The sequence below is a fragment of the Numida meleagris genome, chromosome 6 (assembly GCF_002078875.1).
Source record: "Numida meleagris isolate 19003 breed g44 Domestic line chromosome 6, NumMel1.0, whole genome shotgun sequence".
NCBI lineage: Eukaryota > Metazoa > Chordata > Aves > Galliformes > Numididae > Numida > Numida meleagris.
In genome coordinates this window covers 6,140,423-6,166,434 of record NC_034414.1, presented here as the reverse complement: position 1 = coordinate 6,166,434, position 26,012 = coordinate 6,140,423, and the positions used below count along the sequence as shown (strand labels likewise).

The 26,012-nt window shown below is 53.1% G+C and overlaps 1 protein-coding gene across 26 annotated transcripts in view; it reads left to right on the top strand.

Moving 5' to 3' along the window:
• WT1 (Wilms tumor 1) overlaps nucleotides 6,862-26,012 on the top strand; it is a 244,861-nt gene continuing 225,710 nt past the window's right edge. For 24 of the 26 annotated variants that reach the window (XR_002440296.1, XR_002440276.1, XR_002440279.1 and 21 more), the window contains exons 1-5: nucleotides 7,098-7,630; nucleotides 11,208-11,330; nucleotides 11,419-11,521; nucleotides 16,286-16,363; nucleotides 25,090-25,192. Coding sequence is in view for 4 of the 26 variants with exons in the window: in XM_021401942.1 (XP_021257617.1) it covers nucleotides 7,240-7,630; nucleotides 11,208-11,330; nucleotides 11,419-11,521; nucleotides 16,286-16,363; nucleotides 25,090-25,192 (798 nt within the window). In the remaining 22 variants the exon portion in view is untranslated. Of the gene's footprint in view, nucleotides 7,631-11,207; nucleotides 11,331-11,418; nucleotides 11,522-16,285; nucleotides 16,364-25,089; nucleotides 25,193-26,012 lie in introns of all 26 variants that reach the window. The other 2 variants (XM_021401946.1, XM_021401945.1) reach the window with 1 other exon arrangement.

Below are 26,012 nucleotides of genomic sequence, written 5' to 3'. Positions count from 1 at the left end.
TTTTTAGCTGATATCCAACCAATTTGCTGAACTTACTTTGACTTCTGCTCCAAAGTTTTTGGGGCAAATTGATAACTGAGAGTCCATTTTGATTAGAGGAATTGAGAGACCGGCATGTAAAAACAAGAAACACAGAACAGTGAAGACTGTATGGCTTCTACAAATTGGGAAGTTCTGTTCATTGAGTTAGAAAAATGGGCTGACCGACTGTCCTCCTGGTAGAGCTCTTCTGGTTGGCCTTTCACCATGTTCCTTATATGTTAGCAGCTGCTCAAAGCGGTGGAACACATCTCCTCAAATGCACTCAGAGATTGCTAAGGATGCTGCTGTTCAGGATGAAGCAGTGGGAGAAATATTGCTAAGAGCTCTGCTTTGAAACTGCGTACAATCCAACGTCTGCTCTGCTCCCAAGAGCTGACTGGTTGGCAATGTGAAAGCCCTGGGTTTTGAAACAAATCGCGAAGAAGTTAGGTTTTTCATGTAAATTAATCCACTAATAAATAGTAATAAAAAAAAACTCATTATGGGAATACTCCTTTTTTGAATTATCTTATTTGAATTTAAAAAGTATTATCTCATGGGGGCATGGTTAACTCTGTATCAGTGGGTGCATAACTTGTGCATTCTGAGATATATCTAATGTCTACCAAAGAAAAAATAAATAAATCGTTTAGATCTGGAACAGTGATCACAATGGAAGTTTCATTTGCAAAGGATTTATGGAGACTTGAAGTCAGTATTATGTTTTGAATAAATGCACCGTTGACCAGTATCAGATTTCCATAGGCTTTATCTTGTTTTTCCTAAGCAACTGCTCATAAACTTTTAAAATATCTTGATTAGCATTATGGTGCTACTTGCAAATCTGTTCATGGAGCAATTAATCTAAGATAGCATGATCCCTAGAAAGGAGTCACACTTATTTAGCTGTTCCTTTCATTGTTTCATTTAAATATATACATATATATATATATATATAACAAGTCGGCAAGGCCTCTTTGTGCCTTGTTTTGCTTCTTTCATTTCAACGAACATGTTAAGTACTTCAAGAGAGGTTTGTTAGGCCATCACAAAAGCGAGTCTTAGTTCTGATCTGTAATTCACTGAACCCTGCTGTGATGTAATAGGAGGGAGAAACAAGGAAGTGGTCAGATGAACAGTTTAAGAGTCTCTGACTCCATGGCTACAGCAAGATCTTGGTACTTTTAGTTCTTTTGTCGTAACAGTACTCAAGTGAATTTAAGGGTATCAAGCATCCTTCAGATCTGAAGGCAAAGGAGTCTCTTGTATCTCATAACAAATTTGACTTCAAAGGGAAGCTTAACACATGGGCTCCCACTTTCTCCTTTCTTCCTGCACTTCTCCCCACAAGCTTCATCTCCAGCTGTCCATGCATGAGTCTCAGAAGGAGTTTGGTGAGACAAATCTGTTGCTAGCAGGGAGGTCAGCAGAAGTTGCTGCTGCATGACAACAGTCACAAACGTGAGAACAGCCAAGTCCTGCGGTGACGTGCTAATGAGACTCATACAGACATCTGCACAGTCCAATTAGTTTGTACTCAGCTCTACAGAGAGAACCTCTGCCACTGCTTGCAGCAGATCTCTCTTGGACAGAGGCACTGGTGTCACAGAACTGACTGTTTGTTCTTGCAGCCAGGCCAGGTACCACACGCAGTGGTGTTACACATAAGGGAGGGCCTGGCTGTAAATCTTTGGTCTGAAACGAAAAATACATTGGGAGGCTTCAGAGTAAAGAACTGGGAAAGTTCCCATTTTGGTCAGAGCTACACTTCTGCTGACTGGATGAGGAAAAAAAAAGGAGCTTATTTGCTTTTTGTGTACTGCTGCAATCCAGACATATCAATACATACAGTCCAGAGGTGTACCTTCACATGGCTGCACTTAAGTGCAGGACGAGGGATGCTCAGTTCCTAATGAAGCTACAGGGCTGCGCCTTGGCTCCTGCGCATCGTAGTCAAAGAGACTGTGCCTGGTTTCCTTGCTGCGTGCGGCAAGGTGTTGTATCCCGATGGACTGAAGTCCTCCAGCACTGATTTCAGCGGAACCATTCTTGCCCTAAAGCACCCTTAGTCAGGTGCTTATGTGCACGAATTCCTCTGAAGTCTGTAGGATTAGAACAGAATCGTGTGAAAAGTGCTGAGATCTCAGCTCAAGTTAAGTCAGAGCAACCTCCTGGAGCACCATTTGTTCCTCCTAAAAAGGGCTGGTCAAAGGAGTATCTTTGTGCAGGGTTATTGCAAAAAGAGGCTTTGAAAGAAGAAAGTGAGATACGGACTTTGCTTGTGCTGTTGCAGTGTGCTTGTTATGCAGTGGTGTTGTAACATAAAAGCAGGCACGGCTAGTGTTAAGAAAAACATGGTCGTGTCAAATCTGCTGAAGAAACCAGCATGGAGCTGTTCCTGTTCTGTGCCCTTCCCATAATGCCCTACAGGGAGCAAGACCTGAGGCTGCTCGTGGTGTGAGCTGCAGTCAGCCACTGCTTACCCACCGGTGACTGTAAAGGCTGCAATGTGGGAACAAGCACAGCAGGTTTACTTTGACTGTGTATTTCCTATCATTTTTGAATCTATCAAAGTTTCTTTTACATTTCAGATGTGTATCTGTGTTCGAAGGCAATGTGGAAGGGAGCTCAAAGAATTCTTAGGATCCGTGTACGTAACAGGTACTGTTTCTGATTTCCTTCTGTATTATTACATTTAGAGTGAAGTAAACCTATGTAGTGGAATCTGCATTCTACAACAGGGAAAATTAAATTCCTTAGATCTCGGTTTTCCTATATCCATTTACACGATGTGCTACGTTCTACAGTATTTTATTTATTTTCCCCACCAAAAATAATAATTTTAATGCCTCCAGAACCACTGGGGATCATACAAAGACCGGAGCATATTATCTAAGGGCTTTTTTTTTTTTCCATTTTCTTTTCTAAATACCAAAAACGTATAAATTTCTATTTCGTAGTTTTAGCTGCTCTGCGAGTGCATATTCCCTTGTATAACTGAGACTTTCAAAACGCCACATGCACCGATCTGAAAGGCGCCGCCGATAGCCGGCTGTATACGAGCATCCATTCCCCAACATCTCGGCCAGGGCATGGCGCACAGAGACGCCCGGCGGCCCTGCGCAGCTCCGTGATGCGCGCAGCGCCGAGTCCCAGTAGCGCGCCGGCCGTTCGGCACAGCCCGCTCTTGTGCCCTTCGCGGGGACTCTCGGCGCTGCAGCGCGGCGGGCCGGGCGCCGATCCCAGCGCCGTGCGGCCGCGGGGCCCCGCAGGTGCGGGAGGCGGAGCGCGGAGCCCGGCCCGCCCCGCGCCGCTCGCCGGGTTGAGCGCGGGGTCAGGGCCGCTGCGCCGGCGGGGTGCTCGGGGCTCGGCTCATCAATTTCTCGTGCTCGGTGCCCGCGGTCCGGCGCGGCGCTAATGCGGAACAAATTGAGACACATCCCCTCCGTAATTAGTTCCAGCGTTGCGAAGATTTACGGTAGAAGAAAGGCCTGAGCCCCAGGGCCCGGCCGAGACCGGCACCGAGGCCTGGGACTCCAGCGGGCGCTGCCGCCCGCGGGGGGCGCTGCGAGGCGGAGCGGGCGGTCCCGGAGCCTGCCACTCCCGAATCCGCTCCTGCGAGGAGCGCGAGATCGGGCCGCGGTGTGAGTTCCCGTCCCTCTTCGCCTCTCTGCGCTCCTGGAGAACGGTTCGCAGCACTGTTTCTGCTGCTCTTGGCGCTTAAGTAATCAAACTCTGATCAGCTCCCCGAGTGAAAGGAGACAGATCCCCCCTGCGTGCCGTGAGCGGCTCCAACAGCGCTGGGGATTTATCTCTGTTTAAGCCAGTCTCCCCCCGCTTCGAGCCGCGAGGGGATCGTTTATGGAGCTTAGTAAAGCGTGGTGAGAATGGCCGGGCCGTTAACTGGTCGGCACAGCGGCGGAGAGCGGGACGCCGCCTGGGAGGTGCTTCACGGCTCGGGAGCAGCTCCCCGAGCCCCTTTTTCCCAGGATCGAGTGAGGCTCTCTGTAGAACAACCCCTGTCCGAGAAATACCTGATGGTTGGTCTCGTAGCGTTAGCCTGTGAGCAGGATCAAACGTCGATCGTTTCCCGGGAATTATCGGTTAAAGCCATTCAGCCAGCTTTCTGCCTGGCCGAGATCTGGATCGGATCGAGTTTGGAGGGCAGAGGGTGGGAAGGTCCCGGCCGTGTGGGTCGGGACCCCGGCAGAGTAGTTGCCGTGCCCGGCGCTGCCGGCTTTGCGCTCTGAGCCGCGCCGAGGCCGGGATGCGGCTGCTGGGCTGCGGGACGCGGCGCGATCCCGCCGGAGGGACCCCAGGGCGGGGTCGGGACCCCCGAGGAGGACGCGACTTACGTCCCCCACGCCCGCCGCACCGCTTTGAAGGGGACGTGTGGCCCCGGGGCGCTTTCGGCCTGGAGTAGGGCCCCTGCTTTGCAGCGGGGCGGGCGGTTTTCTCTCTCGCTCGTGCTGACTGTAAGGAAATGGCTGCGGGAGGTGACTCCGGCTGTTTCGCTAAAGTCTCCAGCCCGCCCCGCTTCTCGGGCTGCCCCGGTCCGCTAAAGCCGGATCCCGGCACAGCCCCGAGGAGCGTCCGCCCGTTGCGTGCCGGCTCCGCCCGGTGTCCCGGCGGGCTGCCGTGTGCCGGGAAGCGCAGGTGCCAGGCGCGGTGCCTTCTGCCGTGTCACTGCGGGCCCAGCCGGGGGCCGCCAGGAGGGAGATGTGCTGATGGCCGAGGGCGCTGCTTGCTTCAGCGCTCGGTCGTGTCTGCTGGGAATGCGAGAGGCGAAGATTTGGGAGGGCTTCGGTATTCTTCCCGGGCGGAATAATGCAGACCTAAGCGATCGACAAAACGTTGTTCCCTTAACAGAATTTATCGAGTGAGGCTATTTAAAAAAAAAAAAAAAAGGGAAAGAAACGCACAGCTAGAGAAATGTTCCGTTGCGGGAAAGGCTTTCTGTTTGTATCAAGAGAGGTCTGGTTTTCACGGGAAATAAAATGCTGTGCTTAAGTTGCACAAGGATTCGTATTTAAGCACGTCTGTTGTAGATTTTGGAGCCGGCGGTTAACGGGACCAACTCTACATGTTGGTCCATCGCAGAAACGAACGGGTCCAGCAGCAGCCCCGACCTTCCTGCACCTTCCCACGGCCCGGGACCCCGCGGGTACGGGAGCGGCGGGCTGCGGGCTGCGAGCGCACAGCGGGGGCGGGCGGAGGCAGAGGGGAGAGGAGCCGTCTCGCCGCGCCGCGGGAGCGGGCTGCGCTCGCTGATCCCCCGAGACCGAATTCGTTTTGCGTGTCCTCACAGAGCGCAGCAGCTCCTTCCAACTTACGCAGCCTTTAGTATTGGCAAACAAACCCTTCGCTCTTATCGTACGCGCGGAGTTCTGTAACAAACGCGTTTGTACACATCAAAGCGGGCGATTTAAAAGCGATTTGTCTGAAGACAGCCTGTGAAAATGAACGCCGTTTTACTAGTAACAGAACACGACGAGTGTTGTTAATCAGTGTAAGGACAACATGAAATTACACTTGGCTTCGCCAGTAACGAGCCGTTTCGATTTATTTTGTTGCAGCATCTACCGTCTCAATTTTAAAACATCGTTTGGAGGTCGGCGATGCTTCGCGATAACCTTTAATGCCGCGGGGAATGGGAACGCCGTAGCGCGAGTTGCCGCCGGAGGACATCGGGGCCGACCCTTCGGGCGACAGGTAACCGCTCCTCGCGGCGCTTTTGCCACCGCAGCTTCGGGGGAGCGACTTCTCACCGCGGCCGCGGCGCGGGGGGGGCGAGTGCCGCCGGCCGGACGCGGGGCGCAACGGGAGCGCACCCACACGCGGCCCCGCGGAGCCGTCACACTCGTGCCCTAGGGGCTAAGCGTTCCCCCGGCCCGGCCGACAGCGATGAGTACTTCGGGAGGAAGGGGGCAGGCTCCCGCGCTTGGTGAGCGGCTCCCGCGGGGGAGGCGGCGGGCTCGTATCTGCGCCGGGTGCCGGGGCGCGCCTGGCCGCGGCAGGCACGGCCGCGTCTCGGGGGCCCCGCCGTTTGCCCTGCCGGTCGGGGCGGGGAAAAGGTCGCGGGCCCCCGGCTGCCGGGGCCATCCCCCCACCCGCCGAGTTGCCCGGGAGGGCCGTCGGGGATAATGCGTGACGTGCCGCCGGGTTCGTGCTGCGGAGCCGCCGTCCGGGCTGAGGAGGGAAGGGAGGGTGCGGGTCCTCCCCGGAGCTGTGCCGGGTGAATCCCCGAAGCGGGCGCACGTTGAGCTGCGCTCCTCCCGCAGCCGCCCGGCCGCCTCCTCCCTTCTAGGCGCGGGCAGCTCGGGGGACGCGGACGTTCTCCCACACGGGGAGAGCACCTGGAAAGACACTTTCCCTCGCCGGGTCGGCTCGCCCCGGGCCGGGTCGCTTCCCCTCGATCCAGCAGGGCCGGCTGCTTCTCCGCGCGGTGCCCGGGGCTGCGACCCCGCCGCCCTCGGGGCTCCCGCGGGACGTGCGCGGGGCTGCGGGAAGTGGCGCAGCACGTACTTACGGGGCCGCCCGCATCTCTCTGGCGGTCTCGCCACGTCTCCCAAAGCGAAGGGATGTTAGGGTGAGATTTAGTGGCGCTCGCACCGGAGGAAGGGTGGGAGGGATGCGTAGGGGAGATATATTCTCCCACAGTAACCTCTCCCACTCGGTCCCCGTGCCCCCCCGTCCCCCTCCCCCGGCTGGCCTGGCTCGGTTCAGCAGAGCGGGCTGTGGGCAGCCCCTTGACGAAGGTTGTGTGAATGGAGGATCGGCGCGGCTGACTCCTCCTCCCCTGCGAGCGCCTCTATTTGAGCTTTGCAAAGTTGAGGGCGAGCAGGCAGCCGAGGTGTGGCGTGCGAGGCGGCTGTGCCCCCCCCGGCACGCGCACGGACAGACACACGGACAGACACACGGACACACGGCCGCGGCCGCACGGACACGCGCGCACCCCGCCCTGCGCTGCGAGCGGGCGCGGCCCCGGAGGCGATCCTGGAGAACAACCTTTCCCTGTCGCTGCTGCCCGCTCCCGCCGGGCTGGACCCGGGGAGCTGCGTCGCGGAGCAAACCTCCCCCAAGGGGCTGAGCTCGCCGGCCTGGTGCCTGCAGCCGGAGCCGGCCTCCGGCCTGGCGGGCAGAGGCCAGGTGTCCTGGAATAAGTGCGGCCCGGGGGGAGACTGGCTGCCCGGCGGCAGGCAGAAGGTCTGCGAGCAGATGGGGTCCGACGTCCGGGACCTGAACGCGCTGCTGCCCTCCGTGCCCTCCCTGCCGGGCAACAGCAACTGCGCCATGCCCGTGAGCAGCGCGGCGCAGTGGGCTCCCGTCCTGGACTTCCCCCCGGGGGCCTCCTACGGCTCGCTGGGGCCGCACTCTTTCATCAAGCAGGAACCCAGCTGGAACGGGTCGGACCCGCACGAGGAGCAGTACCTGAGCGCTTTCACCGTCCACTTCTCCGGGCAGTTCACGGGCACGGCCGGGGCCTGCCGCTACGGGCCCTTCGGTGCCCCGCCGCCCAGCCAGCCGCCCTCCGGCCAGGCCAGGATGTTCCCCAACGGGCCCTACCTGCCCAACTGCCTGGAGAGCCAGCAAGCCATTCGCAACCAGGGTAAGGGCGGCGCCGCCGGGCGCCCGGCCTCGGGCTCAGCCCCGCGGGCACCGCCGTATCCTCGCCGGGCCGCGCTCGCCGCACGCACGGAGCCCGCATCCCTCCCGCCCCGCGCCGCCGTCGCGCCCCTCCGGGCGGCTCCGGGTGCCACGGGCGGCTCTCCAGGGCCGCAGCGGGCGGCTCCGGCCTCGGCTCTGGCTGGAGCAGCCTCCTCTCTTCGCAGGGCTGTTTTCGGGCTGAGGACGGTCCCGACGTGCAGACGGGGCCGCTGCTCTGAGACCGTTCTCTCCGCAAACTGTGCAATGAAGGGGCGGGGGTAGAATTGTTTACCTTCTCCTGAATATGCGGGCTGCTGTCCGCCCGGTGCTGTTCTCCGGGCGCTTGTCGGACCGAGCCCGGGAGCGCCGGCTCCTCAGGCCGGGCCGCACGCACCGAGCGGCTTCTGGTTCCCTCTCGGCGGCTCCGCGGCAGGGACATGGCGGGCTGCGAGCGTTGCGGCCCCGCGGTTCGCGCTGCCCCGAGAAATTCGCGTGGGTGCGCGGCTAACGATCGGTCAGCCCCCGCCTACGGAACGGGGTTATCGCCTAATGGTTTTTCTGCCAGCGGCCGCAACGTAAACATCTGCTGGTGCTAACGCGAGCAAGAAGGGAGAGCGCGCAGAGCTCTCGCTGGGGATCCCTGGGCCGCGCCTCACGCCGAGTTCCGTCTCTGCCCGGAGGAGCTGCCCGGGCGCGGCGGGGCGGCCGGAGGAGCGGGCCCGGAGCCGCGCTTTCGCAGCCGGCTTCACCGGAGCGGCTCGGGCCGGCTCTCCGCTGCCGGCGAGCGTTCTGCTCTTCCGCGGCCCAGGAGCCATCCTCGGGCCGCGGGAATGCTGCTGCGGGTGGCGGGCCCGCCAGCGCCCGGCCTTTAAGGGGTGCCTTTGCTCCCAGGCGGGCGGCGAAGGGAGGCGGCCGGGGGGGCTGCGAGAGAGAAAGCCCGGGCCCGGCGGTTGTCGATCCGCAACGTCGGAAAACTGGGAAAGGAGCGTAGGGCCCAGCTCTGCTGGGGAAGGTACGCAGCATCCCCAGAGGCGGCCGTCCCAGCACGGGGCCGCTGGTGTTGTTCGGACACCTGAAAGTATTTCAGATATCTGAGACGGTTTTAATCGCTGAGCAGAAGTAGTGACGAGAAGGACGAGGGAATGAGCCTCGGTCTATGCGGGTGGGTGAGGGAGCGTTCTCTGATTTTTAAGCCCCCCCCAAAGCGAAAGGGAGCCTTTAACGCTCAGAAGCACGGCACCCGTCTTGGCTGCGGCCTTGGGCCCAGCAGGGCTCCGTGCGGGCGGCTCCGCACCCGCGGGCAGACGACTGTCCACCCGAGGCAGCGGGCGGGCGGCAGCTCCCGCACTTGGCAGCGAGTCGCCGTGCTGCGCGGCGCTGCCCCGAGGCGGGCGAGCAGGTGTGTGCGTGGCCGTGCCCTGCTGCGGGGGGCAGAGCTCGGGCAGCGCGGCTGCGGCGCGGCTCCTCCCTCCCGCTCCGGCCCGGCCGGGTAGCGCTCCTTCCTTCGGCAAGGAGGAATTCGGCAAAGGGTGCTCGCTTTTCTATTGATTGACTTATTTATTCTCGGCGACGGATAAAACGTTCTTGTTTTCGCTCTCCTCAAGGTCGAACTCCCGGGCTTATAGCCGGTTCTTCCGACCGTGGGAAAGACGCTACCTTGGCTCTGCGATGACACTTCAGCCGAGTCTGGGCCGGGGCGTGGGGGTAGGGAGCGAGGCTTTGGAAGCTCTGCCCAGCTTTCCCCTTCTGGTCCGCCCGTCTCCTTCACCCAGCTGGGCTCCTTCACAACTGGAGTCCTCCGGCGGGCCCCGTGCTGCAGCAGCTGTATAGCTTTCAATTATTTTCAGCACATTTTAATCAGGCCCGGCTCTGATAACGCCCTAATTAAAGAGACCTCGCTATCGGCAGCTCGGTTCAGAACTCGGCTTTCTTATCACATTCCTGAAGCTTTGGGTCAGGCGACACCGGAAAATGCGGCCAAAACATCGTTCTGCTCAGAGCTGCATTGTGAAGGTCACCGAAAGTCTGCGCCGGGCCAAAAGTAACGTAGAAAGTGTCAGTGTTTTCTGAAAGTGAAAAAGAAAAAAAAGGCAGAGGGAAAAGGGGGAAAGGGAGTTGAAGGCTGAGGCTCTGCCCCGAGGGCCAAGGGAGGAGATAAGGAGCGAGAAGCAGCTGTGGGCCGGCAGCCCGCACGGTACCGCGCTGTCAGCGCCGCTCGCACCGCCGCGCGGGGCTCCTGGGCGGGGGGAGGCGGTGGGTCGGGGCGAGCGAGCCCTGCCGTGCCGGAGTCGGCTCAAACCCATCGCGAAGGTGAGGGCTATACAGCCTTCGGGATTTTTCCCCCTCCCCGTCACTCCCTTAATTTCTCCTGCGCGGTGCTGCAGGTTGGTTAAATCCCGTAGTGCCGCCGGATCCAATTTATTGTCTGCAGAGGCAATCGGCTGCAGAAGCAGCACTCGGATCCCTGCGTTACCCCCATCGTAACGCCTCGGAAAAGCGCCTGTGATTATCAGCCGGCGGCGGGCGCAGCACCGGGCACCCGCGCCCAAAGGGGGCTGGTACAGGAGCCCGCACGCTGCCCCTCGGGAGACAGAGGCGGCCCCGGAGGGTGCCCGAGCGGAGGGAGCGGGCTGAAAGAGGGGACGGTGTGAGGGCGGGCGCTCGGGGCCGGCCTCGTTTGTTTTCCCAGCCCGCGCTGGGCTTTCTGTTTTGTTTTGTTTTATTTTGTTGGAAGAATGACTTCGGAGGAGCTTGGTTCTGGGGGTAACTGCTGACGAGCCGAGAAGCCGCCGAGATAATATTACTTCGTAATTACTTTTTTAGCTGAAGTTGTTTAGCCAGCTCCAAGTCATTAATGAAAGTCGGTGTCCGAGCACCTGATTTACGGGCTCACGGCGGCCCGGGGTCAGCAGAGGTGCTCGTGTTCCATCTGAATCTGCCCGGCGTAGGAAACCAAATCGGCTGTTTGTTATTTTGGAGAGCAATTTTCGCTGAAAGGAGGAGTTTTAGTTTTGCATGTAACATTCTTTATTGCAGACTCTTCAGAAAGCTGCTCTTAAAAAAAAAAAAAAAAAAAAAAAAAGAGATTAAAGGGTAACTTCTAAATTGGAACTGGCAGAGGAGTACACAGAGCAGATGGGAATCTTCCTCTTTAATATGAGCAACAATTAATGAAAACATCCTTTTTATTACCGAAGCCGATCTGTTCTCTTGAAACGTGAACGAGACTTCCGACTTTCCGCCCTCCGGAGCGGGCTGCCCGCCTCGGCCCTCCCGCGGGACTGCCCCCCTCTACCCCGGCAGCCCCGCACCCCGCGGGGTCACACGGCGTTTTCCGGCGCCCGCAGCCCCCCCAAGCGCCCACGCGTGTGCTGGGGGAGTGAAGGGGGGCGACACCCCCCGCTGCGCCTCTCCCCGCCGTACCCACGGTGCTGGGGCTGCCCCGGGGGAGTCTCTCGGCCGACGGCAGCGAGGAGCCGCCCTGCGGGGGGCAGGTGCGGACCGGGCGGCCCCTGACCCCGCGGTGCTCTCTCCGGCAGGTTACAGCACCGTAGCCTTTGACGGGACTCCGAGCTACGGCCACACGCCGTCTCACCACGCCGCGCAGTTTACGAACCACTCTTTCAAACACGAGGACCCCATGAGCCAGCAGCCCTCGCTAGGTAACGGCTCCCGGGCGGCCCGGCCGGCGCGGCGCGGGGCTGGGCAGCGGCCGCGGCACGGGCTAACCCTGTCCCGCTTTCTCCGCAGGGGACCAGCAGTACTCGGTGCCCCCCCCGGTGTACGGCTGTCACACCCCCACGGACAGCTGCACGGGCAGCCAGGCCCTGCTCCTACGGACCCCCTACAACAGGTACCTCCGCCTCGCCCCGTTCCCCCTCCCCTCGGTTCGCGGCGGATCTGCCGCCGGCGTGATGCGCCAGCGGCTTTCTCTTGCGGTGGGGAAAGAGGGTCGGGTCCGCCTTTCTCTTGAAACAAACGGACAAACTAAAACAAAACAACGACAACAACTAAAAAGAAAATAGGATGCACACATTTAAGAAGAAAAAAAATGGCACTGGCCCCGCAGCCCAGCCCCGCCGTGTCTCGGGCTTTCCCTGGCCGGGGCTGGCCGGGCCGTACACCTGGCAGGTGCCGCCCCGATTCCCGGGCCGCAGGGCTCCGCCGGCCGAGCCCGGCCCAAGCGTGGCCCAGAACATCCCTCGCTGCCCGAGGCGGGGCCCGATGCCCGCCGCTCCCCGTGCAGCGGCCTTGCTCCGGTCCCACGGCGCATTCTGCGCTCGGCGCGGCCCGGCCGGGCAGGACGGGGAGGGGCAGGGCCGGCGGCCCGCAGCCCCGGCGCCCGCGGGGCCGATGCGCGCAGAGCGTGTGCGGGGTCGGGCGGGCGCTCGGGCGGTTGTACGTCCGTTCCACGAAAGGCTTCGGCACGCTAATGGGAGTTCTTCCCGCGTCTCCCTGCAGCGGAGGGGACCGGGTCTCAGAGAGGTGATTTTCCAAGAACGGGGCAATACGACCCTCGGCTTTCCTTGCTGGGAGGAAGGTGTATGTGGAGTTTTGCTCCAAGTGCGAACACGCAAACAGAGGGCCCGCTGCAGTCGCGGCTTCCCTTCTTTTTCGGTGTAGCGTGGGGGCTGGGCGTGCCTCTCGCAGTTTTACAACGTGTTTAGTGAGAAGTTCCCCAAAATTTATTCTTCAACTTTTTGTGAACTTGGAGCCGGTCCCGTATCTCGGAGTTGCTAAGTAACTGCAGCACACAAAACAATATCCCTGCGCGAAGGAAGCCGCAGCGGCTCCTCTCATAGGCCGGGTCTATCGCCCCTGATTAATCAGCACTGGAAGTGGGACAACACAATTCTGTCACTTCCAGAAGCCGCTTCGCTAACGAACATGAGTTGACGTCAAGGGAAGGAGGGAATGAGGTAATGAAGGAAGGAAAGAAGCCTATCCAGAGAGATTAGCGTGCGGAATAATTGGCGGGGAGAGCTCCTGGCCGAGGCGACCGAAGCGGCTCCCCTCGCGGGTCGATCTATAAATAGGCTTTGCGGGGAACCCTCGGAGGGCCGTGTGCCCCGCGGGGTTTCTCGGCCCTGGCCCTTGCTCTCGGTGGGACAGCTCCTCCGCCGCCCTGTTTCGCGCTTTGGCCACCAGCTCCGAGCTCAGTGAGGGCTGCGGCTCTTCCCTCGAGTGGGGACCCTCCGGGAGAGCCAGTGTGAAAGATGCTCAACTTCTGTTGTTTCCCCAGCGAGCAGCTCCGGTTCTTGCGAAGGGTCTGCAAAGCCTGGCCCGAGGGGTTCTTTTTCTTTTGTTCCACTGAAGTGGTCTTTTGTACGTGCAGTGAGGTGAGCCCGATCCTGGGAGGTGTGATCCCGACAGAAACCGCTGCCTGCGCCGAGGGCTCTCGGCGGCAGCCAGCAGGGATGCGCGGGGAGTCGGTCGGGGCAGAACCTGCTCCGTGCCGAGGGGTAGCCCCCGTAGCACACGTCCCGCTTCAGCATCGTTGCCGGTACAGGTGGCTGAGCCCGAGCACCCCTTGTCCGCACCTCCACGGTTTCAGAGGCATCTGCAAAAAAACGACTTTTCTTGCGCACAAGCGTTTTGTTAGGAGGTGCCACCAAGGCAAGCAGGTGGCCAGGTGTCGTGCAGAGATGAGCCTGCCTCGCTGGCCGCGTTTTCAGCGGCGTGAAAACCGACCGCCGTCTTTTTGTCCGACACTGATTTGGCAGAATCTGTATTACCGTTTGGAAACCTGTTTTCACCTCGTGCCCCTCCGCGCAGCCTCAGGCTCGGCTCCGCGGTGCCGCTGCCGGCGCTCCGTGCGGCCCGTGCCCATAGAGCGGGCGCTGCCGGCCGCCTTTAGCCGTGGAGCGGGGCGGCGTGGCCGAGGGCAGGAGCTCGGGATAGGGGGGCATTGCCTCTTTCCCCAGCGGTAGGCGGCGGGCAGCGTTGGTCCCGCACCGCCCGCCCCGTGCGCATCCGCTGCGGCGGGGCTGCCGAGCCTGCCACGGAGGGTACATCGACCCCCGCCCCAGCCGCGGCTTCGGCTCTGTTCGGCCTTACGCCCTCCCGCTGGGTCCCGTCGGGCTCCGTCCGAGGGACAGCGGGTCGGCTCTTCCCCGGGACGCAGCCGGGCACGGGCGGCGGGCGGCCGTGGGGCGGTGACGTGGGGATGTGAACTTTTCTACCTCGCGCTGCTTGATGTAGTAAACACGCTCGATGTTGAAAATTTACTGTGAGTCACACTTACAAAGACTTTAAAAGTGGAGGAGTCTCGGTTCAGATTATAGCTCTCTCTGTGCAGAGGTCAAGAACTCGGTAATACCGCGGTGCAGGCCAAAACAAACTCTATATGATCTACTACTGGTTTCCTTTTAAGTTCCCTTTCTGCTCCGCGTGGACTTCCTTTTATTCCACTCCAACTTACATTAATCCCGTTGTAGAAATGTTCCCCCCTTCCTCTCCTTTCTCTTTAAAAGCATCTCCGTAATGAAAATAAGTTATTTTTAGTGTCTCCTTTGTGGCCGTTTGGAGGGCCAACGATTCCGATTGGAATCAATGCACGCGCGTCTCCAGGGACCCGCTTCCCTGCTCCTAACCCAAGCCTCATTCGAAGCACAGATGTTGACCAGAGCCGTTAATTCCACGAACTCATCTCCCGGCCCCGTCAATAACGAGCCGCGCCGACGCGTGAACGGGGCGAGGGACGTCCCGCACTCCGTCACGCGTCGGATGCGACGTGCTCCATCCTTCGGCGATGCCCCCGGTGTACCCCCGCAGCCCGCGGCGTGCCCGAAGAGCAGAGCGGCCCCGGCCCCGGCTCTCCGTCTGCCCCCACGGGGTCAGCCCCCGGGGCCGGCACCGGCGACCGAGCGGGGTCCTCGCCCCGCTCCTCCCGAAGCCCAGCCCGCCGGGAAGCGCTGCGCAGCCGGGCTGCCGTCGGGGCTGCGAAGCGGGGAGCGGAGCGCGGCCGGGAACCGGGAGGCAGGAGGGGGCTTAAAGGTGGCTGGAGGCGGGGCGGCGGGCTGCGGCTTAGTCCGCGAGCTCTCGGTTTGGACGGTGTCACCCGACGGCGGCGTGCGGTACGGCGGCTGCTGGCGAGTGACAAGATGAATAAGTGTATTACTTTATGAAAAAGCAAAGGAGGGGAAAAAAGTGGATATCGTGGGGGAGGCTCTTATAAATGAACTGTCAAGGGAAAGAAAGTTAAAGGGAAATCTCCTGCTGTAAATGCATCGGGCGGGCACTTCTAATAAAAATCAGGGCCCTGGAGGAATTAATTACGGCAGCATTACAGGAAGAATTCGTGGAATTGCAAAACGTAGTTGGCACAGACCAGCACGAGCTGCTATTGCAAATGGGGAAACTGCAGGAGAGTTTAACAATCCCCGCGCTGATATGCGGGACATTGTAGTAGCATAATAGCGGTTCAGACACACTAATGAGTAATAGCGTCCGGTGATACTGACAAATGGTACCGCGCATACTTCGAGATTGAAGTCACTTAATTTGTTTTTATATGCAGAAGCTTCCCACTGGAATCTGACTTTTTTAGGTCGCTTCTACCTGCCACGCAGAAAAAAAAAGAAGAAGAAAAAAATGCCCTCTTTAGTAACAGGACGAGAGAAACCCACTGCCTGAGCGCGGCGAATCCCGGCGCAATTAATCAACCCCGACGCGCCTTATTGCGAGTGCCCGTTCCCCACCCGGCATCGATCGCGGCGCCCGGCGGAGGGGCCGCTCCCTCCCGCTCCCCGCAGCCCGCCCCGGGAGCCTGGGGCACGGCTCCGCCTCCAGCCGGCACCGCGCGGGCCCCGCTCAGCCGCCGCTCAGCCCCGCGCCGCGCTGGGAGCCGAGCCGTGCCCGGCTCGACTCGATCCGCAGGAGCCGCGGGTGCCGCCGTCGCTGCCGGTTCCCAGCGCGCCGCAGCGAGCGGGCAGACATCCCAGCGCGTTCCCGTCGCGAGCTTAGTTTATCGCTCGGCCACTCCATTTGTCTTCTGCCTGTCAAGCCCCTAGATGTAGTACCATCCATCACGAGTCACGATAGCTGTTTCACTCCATTAACCACGTGATCTTTTACACTCCCGGTTAAAACAGTTAACAGATTTGCCTTTTTAAAACAAATAATCTGCTTTGTTAGCCCGCGGGTCTCTATTCTTTCCATTAATTTAAATGTGCCAATATCGGATGTGACTTTTCTGCTAGGGAAAAAGCTTCATATCTCAGTTTCCAGCTAGGCACAGATTTACACGCTTGTAGGTTTCAAGGGAGCCCTACCCTACCCTACCCTACCCTACCCTACCCTACCCTACCCTACCCTACCCTACCCTACCCTACCCTACCCTACCCTACCCTACCCTACCCTACCCTACCCTACCCTACCCTACCCTACCCTACCCTTCCCTTCCCTTCCCTTCCCTTCCCTTCCCTTCCCTTCCCTTCCCTTCCCTTCCCTTCCCTCCCCCCGATGAACAAATGATTACATCGATAAAATGCATTACATAAATAAATATGTTACTGTTTTTAGCTCTAAAGGCGATAACGAAACATTGCTATTTAGACGAATCGGTGCTAAACCGATGGCAGTGCATTTGGTTCTAATTCTGTCTATTCCCCCCCAGTGACAATTTATACCAAATGACGTCACAGCTGGAATGCATGACATGGAATCAAATGAACTTGGGATCCACGCTGAAGGGGTAAGGCGCTGTGCTCTTTTCTAACCATTTGCCCAAAGCGGTAGCAATAGGCAGTTCACGTCCCGTTTGATTTTACGGCTGGACTCCGGTGTCTAACGCGAACAGCGGAACCGTGCCCCGCCACAGAGCGGCTGCAGGCTGCCGGCACCTCGCGGCCCCAGCTCCCTGGGGCCGCCCGCCGCCCTCCCGAAGGGCCGCCTCGGCTGCCCCTTCCTACCGCCCCTCTTCCCTTTCCCTCCCTTCGCCGGGCCCTGCGTCCTGTGTACCGGCCCGCCGCCTCCCGGCTTCCTTCCTCCCGGCCATTGTCGCCCTCCCACCTGCGGGGAAGAGGCTCCGGCCCGCCTCCCCCGCGGGGCTTCCTGCCGCGGGCCGCTCAGGAAGGCCCCGAGGCGCCGCGGGGCCCCGCCGGGGTGGCGGCCACCGCGGGGACGGCGCTCCCCGACCCGCGGCTCGGGCGGGCGCCGCGGGAGCGGAGGGGCACGGAGCGAGCCCGGCGGGGCGGGGCCGCTCGGCAGCGCGTGCCCGCTGCCCCGGTGGTGCTGTCGTGGGCTGGTTGCTCCCGTGGGCTGGTTGCCCCCGAGGGAGCTTCAGGCGGTGGGAGGGCCGCTCGGCTGGTGCGCCGCCGTAAATTCACCTCGCTTCAGACGATTGCTGCCCTGAGTGAAAGAGCCACCTTTGGATCCTAGTCGAGGTAGAGCCAAAGGCTGCGTGCTCTGCCCCGAGTAGATGGAAGCTGCCCTCCTGAAGGTTGGTATCATCGACGTGCTTTGAGATGTTCCTGGTGCCTAAGCGCATGCTGACAGTCTCACGTGAGCAGCAAGAGAAATCTAGAAAGTACCACATACGTCTATGCCTTCACGTAGTTGTCCACGAGTAGGGAAACCTTGTTTGATACTTTGTCCATACAGTACAGTGCTGCAGTGTGAAGGAAACGATATCCTGGATCTACTTCTGGCTCACTCACAAAGGGTGCTGGAAGGCTGCGGGGACAGATAGTAGCATAGTAACCTATGCATGTTGGAATGACCTGAACCGAGCCTGAGGAGAGCTGTCAAGGACATCTCTTGTGTTTAAGAAGATGCCCAAATCCTACCATTGTGCACAGTTCAGTGCCTCTGCTGCAGATTCTTTCTTTTTAAAGGTTATTTCCTACATTTTTTCCGTAACTGTTTGTGATTTCCTCTTTAATCTGTGCACTTTAAAGATCAGTCATTGCAATATTAGACACTGTTTTGTCTCTTCTGAAGAAAATATCCTGCAAAATGGAGTAACACATCAACCTTGACTGAGGTCCAAGTTCTTAACGCAAGGAAGAGGTTATTCTTTGGGGAACTCAGTGAAGAAAAAAAAAAAGACACAATAGAAATATTGAAGGAGTACTGAGCAAAATAAATGGCTTTTTACTTGTCCAGGAGTCAGACTGTTAGCAGTGTAAAGTATGTGACCTAGAATGCATGAAAGAGGAGAAAAAAAAAGAGAAATCAAGATGAATGATCTATGGTAAAACAAAGCTGAAAGTTTTGGTGTAGGCCAAGGTTGTAGAATCTGTGGAAAATCAGTGCTAGACATAGCCTCATCACTGGTAATATGAGCCAAAATAGTTATCTGTCTTTTCTGGCCGAGAGTTACAATACACAGCACCTCCAATCTCAGTTGCCATGAACATAAGGTATTCTTCCCAAGATTTACATCTTTAAAATATATGAACTGTTCATAAGTGATTCCCAGGCGTTTAGTATTTCAGATGCTTTTCTCAATCTTGTAATTTAAGAATTTTGGAATCAGTCTTTCTGTTGAAATGCAGAGCTTCTAGATTCCATCCAATGATGACAGTCCTTGTTTAGCTCCTCGCCTTGGGTTCTTCCCAGCATTTCTTCCTGGCTTAGCTAAGACTTGTGTGCGTTGTAATCAGGAAGAAAACATTACCAGTAAGTTCTGCAAGTAGTTAGAGAACTCAGTGATCATCTTAGGTACGCTTGACAATGGACCAGTTCAGTAGCTTGTTTTCAGGGTTCAGGATGAATTTATTAATACCCTGAAATGAAGTGGTTGCCATGTATTTTATGCAGAGCTAGTTAGCAGCTTCTGTTCTTAACTTGTAGAGCAGTTTCTCTGAAAGCATTCTGGTTTTAGCTGTTTACATTTTTGCTAGTATCTGACTGGTCAGCTGAAAAACGTCACTTCAAATTAAAAGTTTGAAATATGGCCATGAATACTGTCAAGCTGTGTCCCTTTCACTCATCATGACAGTCATTCCTGTTGTGCTGTGAGGAGGACAAGAAGCTTCTTCCTTTTCTGTGGGTTCTAGTCTTTGGTGCCTTCAGTAGGTGTGCTAAGGAATGGTAGAAGGCACGGCCTGAGCGTCAAGCTGAGGCCAGCATTAAAGGGGATGGAACTGTGCCTGTCCTGGCACTGGTGGAGAGGAGAACACGGGGTGAACAGAGGTGTTGTCTTCTGACAGCACAGTGATGTGAAAGACTGGCAAGTGGAAGGGAGAGGTGTACGCCGGGAAGCGGGTAGAAATGTTGCAGTTAGACCGCTCCAGAACACAGTCGGTTCCTAAATGTTAAATTCTAGACATCTCTGCCCGTTGGCAAGCCAAAAGGAAGTCCAGTGGCCCTAAATAAGAATCTCTGCAAGGAGCTGTTCCTGGAGAAGACAACAGCCCCCTGCTGCTGCTGCTGTATAGTCCAAGTGACTTGAATTTTAGGTTTGGAATGCCATAGGGTTGAGTTCAAGTTGTGCTTGTAAATCATGTGAGGTGAAGTCCTCAAGTGAGGGAAGAACAGTCAACATTTGCTACCTCGTGAGCTAACGTTTTGGTTATGTGTTGCCTGTCTGGAAACTTCTCTGTCACATTCTGAGCTTTGGCTAGAAGAGAGGGCTGTGTTCTTCACTGCAGGAGCTGCCACATAAATGGGCAGTTTCAGGGCTCTGAAGGGAAAGCTTCAACGTTAATGCAGTGAGTGTCACCGCTGATGGTATTTTGTGGTACTTGGTTGGGAGGCTGGGACCTGGTTTACACTGCTGCAAGAAAGCTGTGGGTCCTTTGGTTATTGTGCTGAGAACTCAGGTCCCAGACATCTCAGAATGGATGTCATAAATCTGTGGGCACTTCTTCCCTCAGCTTCTGCCCTTAATATCTTTGTATTACTTTTTTTTTTAATTTGTACAATATGGAAAATACTGTTTCCTTTCATAGTATTATTGTAAGGGCAGTCCTCACAATTATAAAATGATGTTGTGATGTGTTCTGCTAAAAGGAGGCATAGAAATAATTTGTACCAAGCAGGAAGTGTTCTGACATGATAGACAACTATGGCCACATACCCAGTGACAAGACTTAGCAGAAATATTGCATGGTTTTATCTTCAGCTGCTTGAATAAAAGTTGTAAGCCATATTTCTGACAGTAACCTGAAATCATATATAAAGCCAGACAAATGTAGTGGCTTTTTTAAACCTTTTGCTTCTGCTTGTGTTCTAAATGGTCAGTGTTTGAAGGACATTTGCACATATTCTGCTTGCTCGTGTCCACTGGAAGGAAAATAGGGTACGAACTTTGTAGAATGCTATTAAAACTGCATCTAAAGCAAGACAGGGAAACCTTATTTTGTCTAGGAGTTAATTGTAAAGGTTTTTCTGTTTCCTACAATGGTATTATTATTAAAATATGGAGGTGTAAAACTTCCTGCTTGGGGTCAGGTCTGCAGTCAACGTGAATTTGAAATGGACTATGACCCATTCATTGTCTATGGTACTCCATTTTCCCTTTCCCACTGATAGCTGAGGGTCTCATTTTGAAGGGAAGTGTTGGGTGAAATCCTGATTCTACTGAAGTCGAAGGAAAAAAAAAACCCTGAACTGTTGAAGTCAGTGAGACTAAGGTCCCCTGAATCCAGTCTTGTCAGCCAGCTGGTTTTCTCATTGAAGATGGCAGAAGGGCTGCAGTATATGAAATAACATTTTTGTGATGTTCATTGCCTTGGAAAGTACAGATAAAAATGCATCTTTATACTCCACCCTCCGTAATGGTGTTAGACAAAAAACAGGCAGACACATGATCTTCTATGTAACTAATCAGAATCTTTTTGCTGTCTCCATACGTATTTTTCCCAGGGTGCTAGGATGGTAAATATTTTAGCAGAGGGAATTAACTCTACTTCTCTTCCTTTATGTTCTGTTATCAGTGAGACCAGCCCACACCCTCACTTTGCCTCATTTTTGGCTCTGTTTCTAAACCCTAAAATTCCTGTTCTTGCATTGAAACACAATTAAATTGAGGCTTAATGTGGTGCCTGTTTTATGTAATCTTGCTTTCTGGCTTTTTTTATTCTTCCAAGTCTGAATCCCATGAATCAATTTGTATTCACGTTTTCATCTGAAATTTTCTAACTCTTCTCAGTATGCCCTAAAGCTTCCCCTTTTTTGGTTTATGAAATAATAATAAAAAGCTTAACTCTTCAGATTAAGTTGTAACTGGTTTATACATTAGACAGACAATTTCAGTTTAACAAAGTAAAAATGGTGTGAGAGAGAAATTGCAGCTTGATTTTTTTTTTAAATATTCAGATTAGAATGTCATCTTTTATGAGTTTTTTTATAACCACTTAGATTGATATAACTCTCTAAAGCTGCTCTGTTTTTCATCACACATTCTCATCAGTAAAACCTTCATTTTTATTAATCTTTGTACAATCTGTACAACTTCGAGATTAATCATTTAAAAGAGCTGCTCTCCAAGTGTTAAGGATACGCTGGACTAACAGTAAATGCGAGCACTTCTAAGTACTCCACAACACGTAGTGCTTGCTTAGCATTTCGCCTTGCAACTATCAGTCTTTGTTTCCCAGTTATCTAGAGTTACATTTTATGGATACGTTTCCAGATCTGTTTCTGGCTGCCTAGAACCAGAGAACAAAATACTGAGTCGTTGTTTCACCAGCTAACATGATGAATTATAAATATTTATAGTTCAGTTCTGCCTGTGTCCTGTTCCCATTGAAATTAAAGGGAATAGTATATTTACAAGCAAAGGCAGAAACAAACTGTGGAGCCAAGTCCTTCAGTCCTTCCTCAAACAGAAATTCCTGCTAGATCCTGATGGGCCAGTTTGGCTGCAACCAGCCTTGCTTAGTTTTGAGTCCTTGTAGGACTTGTGGAGGGACTGGTCTAGTGTCTCTCCCAACTATAACTGAGCCACTGAGTCTTACTAGGCTTTTTTTTTCCTTCTTTTTTTTTTTTTTTCCTTCAACTCCTTGCACCCTGGTTGCGGCCCCTCAGCCAAATTTCTCCTGGAGGTGCTCAGCCTCTGGAGCTTTGGCTGTGCTACCGACTGCGCTCTGGGGGCACAACAGTGGGGCACGGGGGGCGTTGCCTGAGCAGCCCACCCTGCAGGAGGGAACGTGTGGGCCTGCTGGAGAAGCCTCTCTCTCCTGAGGTATCCGTGTTTACCTGTCCTGAACTATCACTGCTCATCTGAACAGCACAGTATCATCTCTAATTGCCATCTTTTTAATTCATAATGCAGATGTTGTTAGAGGATCTGTGATGTACAGTGTAGCCATCACAGTGCTTTGGTGAGGGTCTGGAATGTTACCTTGTCTGGAGAGTGTATTGGGACAGTTTTTTGTTAATATTCAAATAGATCTGGTGACCTATGTGCGTGAGGTGTTGTGTGTTTGCCTGTTTAAACACAGAATGCTTAACTAGAAAAGTTGAAAGCTAAGACATCTCCTACCCTCTGAAGATTTCCATTTACTGAATGTACTGGAGGCATATATTCATCGGTTACTTGCATTGTTCACATGCGGTTATCATCTTTTGTAGGCAGTAAAGTAGATGTTTGAGTTTCAGCAATGTATTTAGGAGATTTATATTTGCTGTCAGAACTTTGATTTTAGTATACAAACCACAAGCATTATAAAGCAAGCCTGCTGTGTAAAGCATGGCATACCACTTGTGGCGTACATCATGGGTACACTGCAAAAAAAAATAATCTTATTTCACAGTAAGGTTACTACTGATGAAAGGCGAAGTTCAAGAGATTAGTGGTAGGGACTGGTTTTGAACCCCCCCCCCCCCCAGCATTCAAGTTTTTTCCACTCATCAGGAGGAGTTGACACCTGCTAATTTCTATCTCCCCGAAGAACAGATTATTCCATAGTGAATAAATATCTCCTTAAGCACAAAATCTCACGTGACCTGTTTTGCAGTCATCATCATTATGACCAACCAGCCAGTACTGATGAGAACGTTCACTATGTAAGATGGGAACGAAGATCCCTCCTTGCTGGAACATTTCTCAAAGAGAGCTGTTTAAATAGATGGCTCTTTCACCTGTTAGCATTCCATGGGTCAAGAAGCTCTGAAAAGTTTTTATCTTCTAAGCTTAGCAGTTTTGTGTAAAGCTATAATGAAGTATAATTAGAAATAATGGGAGGAAATACAAAAAAGGCTGAATGCTGAGGAAGCCGTCCCAAACATGCAATAAAAATTGAGGTGGAGAACATCCAGAGGATAACTCCCGTTCATGGAGTCACTCTTGAGGGCACAGACGGGCTCTTTGTTCTGTTTCTTATTCTGGGGAGGAATTACTTCAGAACCAATTGCTTTTCACAGAAGCATTCAATGCTGAAAGATGAAAAACATAAATTTGGAGGGGAAGTTAGGTTGTGTTTGACGCCATAACATTTTACAGCATATTACTGTTTCTCCTTTAACGTTTCAGCCGTGCAAATTCTTCTTATCTGAGTTGGTGTCTCTTGTTACTAGCACAGAAATGAAGTGAGAGCATGCACAGCTACTCAGGGTAACTAGTGCTGGAGTTCATATTTACCCTTTATTTCTTGATAGGTTACAGATCAGTGTTAGCTTCTACTGCCGGAATTCATCCTTATAAATAGACTTTTCATCTAATTTCTGTTTTAATTTGTGATTAACATGAGCATCGTGATGAGCTGGATACTTTTCAACTTTTTTTTAACAACTGTGAACTCTGCTGTCTTTAAATGGGGACGAAAATTCAATGCTGGTGGGAAATGCAAGTTGTGCAAATGGCAATTTGTTACTTGTATTACGGAACAAAAGGCCACATCTGGACCCTGAGCAGAGAGGAGAACCTGTTTAGTTAGAAATGGTACTTGTCTAGAGAAGTGTTTAATACATTTAAATCAGATAACAGTATATTCCTTTCTCTGATTATTAGAGACAGTGTTGCAGATCAGAGATACTTCATTGCCAGCACTCTAAACCTTATTTCATTATAATCACCTGGTTGCCACCTAAAATTGAAACAAACAGAGCATGCTTTCCTAGAAAGCGTAGCATTTGTTTTGAGCAGCCAGGTGGAGCCAGGATTTGAATCCAGTATCTTAAGCAGCAGAAGACTTGAGCTAGAGGAGCACATCTGCCAGGTGGCAGCCTGCAAGCTGCTAAGTGGAGGAATAACGAGGAATGTGACCCACGTGCTGGAGTAACAGCAGTTCACAAACAGTGCTCCTTTCCTCTTTAGCGAAGTTCACAAACTGTTGAAACATCTCCCGCATTCCAGTTCCACTGGCTGTTTTGCAAATCACTTAAGAGGTTTAAAACTTCCTTGTAATTCTACTCTGCACATGAACTTTGAGTGAAGAGAAAGGAAGGCACAGTGAAATGAGAGCCTGGGCCTCAGGGACCCTTTAAAATTGCTATTGCAAGCATTTGGCAAAGACTGGGATAACATCCTATGTATCCATCTTTGTCCCTAGCTCTGTGCCCTTGGGCTTTGTTCTGGGCTTTCTAATTTCTAGTGCAGTGTGAAATATGAACATTTACTGTTGCCAATGTACATTAATACATGTGGCAATGTCCACACTAATCTAACATACTTACTTAAAGCTTATTTACATGATTTTTACATTAAGAAAGTCACAAACAGGAAAAAAAAAGCAGTATTCCTAATGTTCTAGACAGCAGAGTGTAAAATTTTGAAAAATAAATACAAATAGATAAATATGTGGCTGAGACACCCTGAAAACACAGCATAAGTTACACATTTTTTAAATTGTCATGATGCTGCATAATGAATCTCAATAATGCATATTTATATATATATTTATAAAGGGTTAATTTGTAGTGCATCCTGCAAGCTGATATGTGGGATAAATAGTTTGGACACTGATTTGTGATCTCTGTTTATGAGTACATGACTGCTATTCTTATAAATGTCATCACTTTCTTGGTAGTATCTGGTAATATCTGAGTCATGAAGTGCTGACAAAAATCCACTGCACTTAATGTGAAACTTGAAGCATTTTGCTCATTCCAAAAGATATTAGCAATAGCCAGCCCCACATTTAGCTGATAAATAATGTGTACATGTGCACATGACACAGTTATGCTGCTATGTGGATTTTTCCCCCTTACCTAAAATCTTTGTGGAAGTACATCAGAGTTCAAATCATGAGGTGTTTTTTTTTTTTCTTCTTTTTTTTTTCTTTTTTTCTGGGCTGTCTTAACTGATACTAACTGTTGTGTTTATGGAGTCTCTGCATCGTGCTGGAAGGGAGCAGGTCTGTGTGAAGGTGGAGCAGGCTTTCTTTGATGAATTCCACTTGAGCTTGGATATTCTGCCTACAAAAACAAACTCTACATATGTTATCGCCAAGTTAAGAAATTAAACCTCTCACATGGAGCAAAGTACTGAAAAATATTTCATTTCTCCATTATTCCTTTCTTTATTTGCAGCCATACAACAGGATATGAAAATGAGAACCACAGCGCTCCCATGTTATACAGCTGTGGGGCCCAGTACAGAATACACACCCATGGAGTTTTTAGAGGCATACAAGTAAGTATAGTAGGGCATTATTCACAGGGACGTAACACCGCTGCCTGTTTGTAATGTTCATTTACTATTTTAATGGTATTTATAAATCCAACATTGATTTGAGCTTCCCCGTGGTATTAAGAAATGATTGACGTGTCATGACTTCACTGAAATCACTGAAGTATAATGTAAGATTTCTTTCTGACACAGTCATTTAAAATTGTTTATTTCTAAAATATATCTGTGAAGCAGTATTTCTTACCAGCTGCTCCAGATGGTCCAAAATATAAGATTCAGCTTCCAACTTCTAGCTGCAGCCACTTGAAACTTGTGAGACTTTTGTGGTTAGAACGGACTAAGTCTGATAACTATGCAAGAAAGTGCTAGATGACATGTTGCTTTTAAGGATTTCTGAAGCTTTACCAATTCAAACACATTTCCTTAAAACAAAAATAATGTAAGAAGTGATTGTTTCCTAATGACTAAGAAAATATTTGGAAGGAATTTTTCATTCATGGAAATGAATTCCCTCTTTTTCTGAAACAGTTATCTCATTGATAAATACCACTGTAAAAGATACACCTTCTTAAAACCGATGGAAAAGTCATCGCATGACATTTGCCTCTTCTCTGTTGCTTTTTCTGTGTAATCAACGTTGATGAATGTTTTTAGATGGCATTTTTGCTCTTTTTTTCTGTCCTGTATTGGTTTAACAAGTCATTATTCAGTAGCAAACACTCAGAAACAGGTTTGTGAGCCAGCTTTTCACTGAGTGAATAAAAGTAAGCAGTTGACATGTTTACGGAAACTCATTATCTCAGGAGGAAAAGATGGTCTTTGA